This window comes from Ixodes scapularis, unplaced genomic scaffold, assembly GCF_016920785.2.
Source record: "Ixodes scapularis isolate PalLabHiFi unplaced genomic scaffold, ASM1692078v2 PGA_scaffold2__306_contigs__length_199485367, whole genome shotgun sequence".
Classification (NCBI taxonomy): domain Eukaryota; kingdom Metazoa; phylum Arthropoda; class Arachnida; order Ixodida; family Ixodidae; genus Ixodes; species Ixodes scapularis.
The window spans coordinates 125,917,519-125,920,272 of NW_024609857.1; the positions used below are offsets into that span (position 1 = coordinate 125,917,519).

General features: G+C 42.4%; 1 protein-coding gene across 1 annotated transcript; it reads left to right on the forward strand.

The window, feature by feature from the left end:
• The first annotated feature begins 234 nt into the window (after window positions 1-234).
• LOC120838159 lies at window positions 235-2,754 on the forward strand. Its single transcript, XM_040207931.3, has 2 exons — window positions 235-641; window positions 1,353-2,754. Exons 1-2 carry the CDS (start codon window positions 356-358, stop codon window positions 1,922-1,924), a joined length of 858 nt encoding a protein of 285 aa, XP_040063865.1. The 5' UTR covers window positions 235-355; the 3' UTR covers window positions 1,925-2,754.

The window sequence follows — 2,754 nt, forward strand, 5'->3', positions numbered from 1 at the left end:
GTAGTGAGCGGTCGTAGTCACACTCGCTCACAACTATGGGAACGAGCCTTAACCTTGGACTAGTATGTGCAGTATGTATGAATTAGAATGTAGCAGGTGCAGTAAGTAAGATAATCTCAGATTTAACAATAGATCAGCATTTGGTGGACTGTACAAACATCTCTCTCATAGTAGCTTGGTGTTTCATATCCCATTACTATACATGCAAACTGGAACGGTGTGGGGTTTGCATAAGACAAGAATTTGAATAAAATTTATACTAGACATGAGCTTTGTCTGTGTTTTATAGTAAAGAAAAACAAGCAAAGTTAACGTTGCAGAATCTCTATGCATTACTTTCGCTTGAGCCACTGTCATGAGGCTCTATTTGATCATGTTCACTGTACAGATTGGCTTGTGGTCTATTTCCAGTGTCCCGGAACCGTCAAGGCTGGACGAGAAGTACAGGCAGGTCATAGAGTGCGCCGAAGGCAGGGATCTTTTGGCAAGGCTTGCCGCAGTTCCGGCCTCTCCTCCGGAAGGCTGCTCTTCTTTCTACGATCAACAAGTCGCTGTCTCTGTTGAAACAGCCGCTGTCATGCTTCGGGACACAAAAGAGAACAAGGCAGCCTGGATGATGGAACGTCGCTGCCGGATCACAGGCAAGTCTATTGTGTATTAATAACTAGTAATGGGACGAAACTTTATCTAGATAAGGATTCAAAGGAACAACCAAACATCGAGTCGTGGAAAGGTTCGGGTAGCTTCCATACTGTAATTGCACGCGTTTCAACCGTTTATAATGTGAAACATTAAAAATGTTAAAAATAATTGAAGTTTTAAGATAAATATTTTATTTTGAAACTACCATTCCTCTAGTTGCATTTGGACACGGTAGGTGCAGCTCGCTTTCAAAAAAGGTTTTCGGAGTATGGAAAGTTCAAGAACTCCCTTGTTCCCTCGCAGTTGTGCCTAGTCATGGTGAATTTGCCTGCATTTTTCTCCTGTGCCCACACCATGCAGACAGCAAAAGGATTAATAATTCAAACCAAAGCAGAAGAGCATTCATTTACTTGGTTCGCTTGATGAACGAATATTTACCGAGTTATCAGAGAAGCGACATTGGTCTTATTTAATCAGGATGTACACCAGGGAGCAAAAGCCTGGCTACCGTGCAAGTGCTTCGGTGCCGGCTTTTGTAGTTTCCACTCATGTTCCTGGGCGTGTCATGCATGACCTAAGAAGCATGGCTGGTGCATTAAATTAGTGCTGCCTGTAACCTGACTTGCAAGAGAGGCAGATTTTGTTACGTTATGTGCTGTATTTACTGGAATGTAAGCCAGGAACCACCTGCTTGCTACATTTTATTGCAGGAACAACATGCTACCCCCTCTCTACCTACAAGTTGGGAAACTGGGAAAAGAAGGTGCGGTCCACAATGCAGCCATCATTCCGTGGCAATGCCGCAACTGCCCATGGTCTACGATACGAGCCAAAGGCACGGGAGAAGTATGCAAAGACCCGACGAGTTGACATTTTTACGTGTGGACTCGTTGTTTCGCCACAAAACCCCTGGCTCGGCTGCTCCCCTGATGGCGTTGTGTTCGAGGGGTCACGACCAGGCAAGTTGATCGAAATCAAGTGTCCCAAGAAGGGAGAAATGATGACTGCAAAGGCACTCTTGGCCACCTGTGATTTTCTGGAGACTGACGAGGCTGGTACCTACAGCCAAAAGAAGCGCCACACCTTCTATGGGCAGATGCAGCTGGGGATGGTTCTTCTTGATGTGAAGACCTGTGATCTCGTTATTTATGCTAGCATGGATGATTCAATCGAGGTCATATGCGTGGATTTCGATGAAGCTTTCGTTTGGCCTCTCCTGACAACCGTAAAGAGAATTTACTTTGAGCGTGTACTTCCAGTCCTATGTTCGTCGGTAGAGTGAAAAACACGACTAGTCTGATACTTGGTGCGGCAGCTGGTGTACTGTGTTGGACCGCTAGAGTGCAGTACTTTTCTTTGTTGTTTTTTTAGAGTGGGCTACAGGACAGATTCATTTTTTTTCTTTTTGCCATCTTTTTTTGTGAGCAGTAGCATATTTGCAGTGAAGCAACAGTTTTGCCTCGTTAAATATTTTTCCTGTTGGCTTTGTCTCAAGAGTTGGTCACCTCCTGCATTCTTCAGTAGGAAACTATGTGTGCGAGTATAGTTGGGAAAGAACTTGGCGCTTATTTTTACTTTGAGGTCAGAATGCAGAATTCGCTCAATACTGTCCTTTTAGAAGCTCTCAAACTTCTAGTTATTTCTTCGGATTGATTATTCCTCAGTATTTATTTCTGCTAACTTCAGAAGGAACTGTTGATGTGGCACATGAAGGCGTATGCATGTGCTTGTTATGTGATAAAATAATTATTTATGAGATATACTACTAGCTCAATTACGTTCATGCTATAATTTAAAACTAAAGTGAATGTTCTACGCTCATCACCATCTCGAGAAAACGGAAGTTTTGTGGTCATACGCTGTTCCTACCTTTTTCTAGATTTAACTTTCAAAGGAGAACCGGTGCTTTCACATTCTAAACATGCATGTTGAACAAAATTACAAAAATTTATCCTAAACTCTTAAACAGGCATCTTCATTCACCGTGTAAATTGTAGAATTAGTACCTGTCTTCAACAAGTTGAAATTTCCTTACTGTGATGCTTGCATGAAAGCAACTGTATAGAAGTGTGCAATATTTTATTAATAATAAATCTACACAAAGAAACTCAA

What these genes read in the sequence shown, in the direction of transcription:
- LOC120838159 (XM_040207931.3), top strand. Translation starts at nt 356, where the DNA reads ATGAGGCTCTATTTGATCATGTTCACTGTACAGATTGGCTTGTGGTCT. An exon ending in ACGTCGCTGCCGGATCACAG is followed by an intron (nt 642 to 1,352) that starts GCAAGTCTATTG and finishes ATTTTATTGCAG; the next exon opens with GAACAACATGCTACCCCCTC.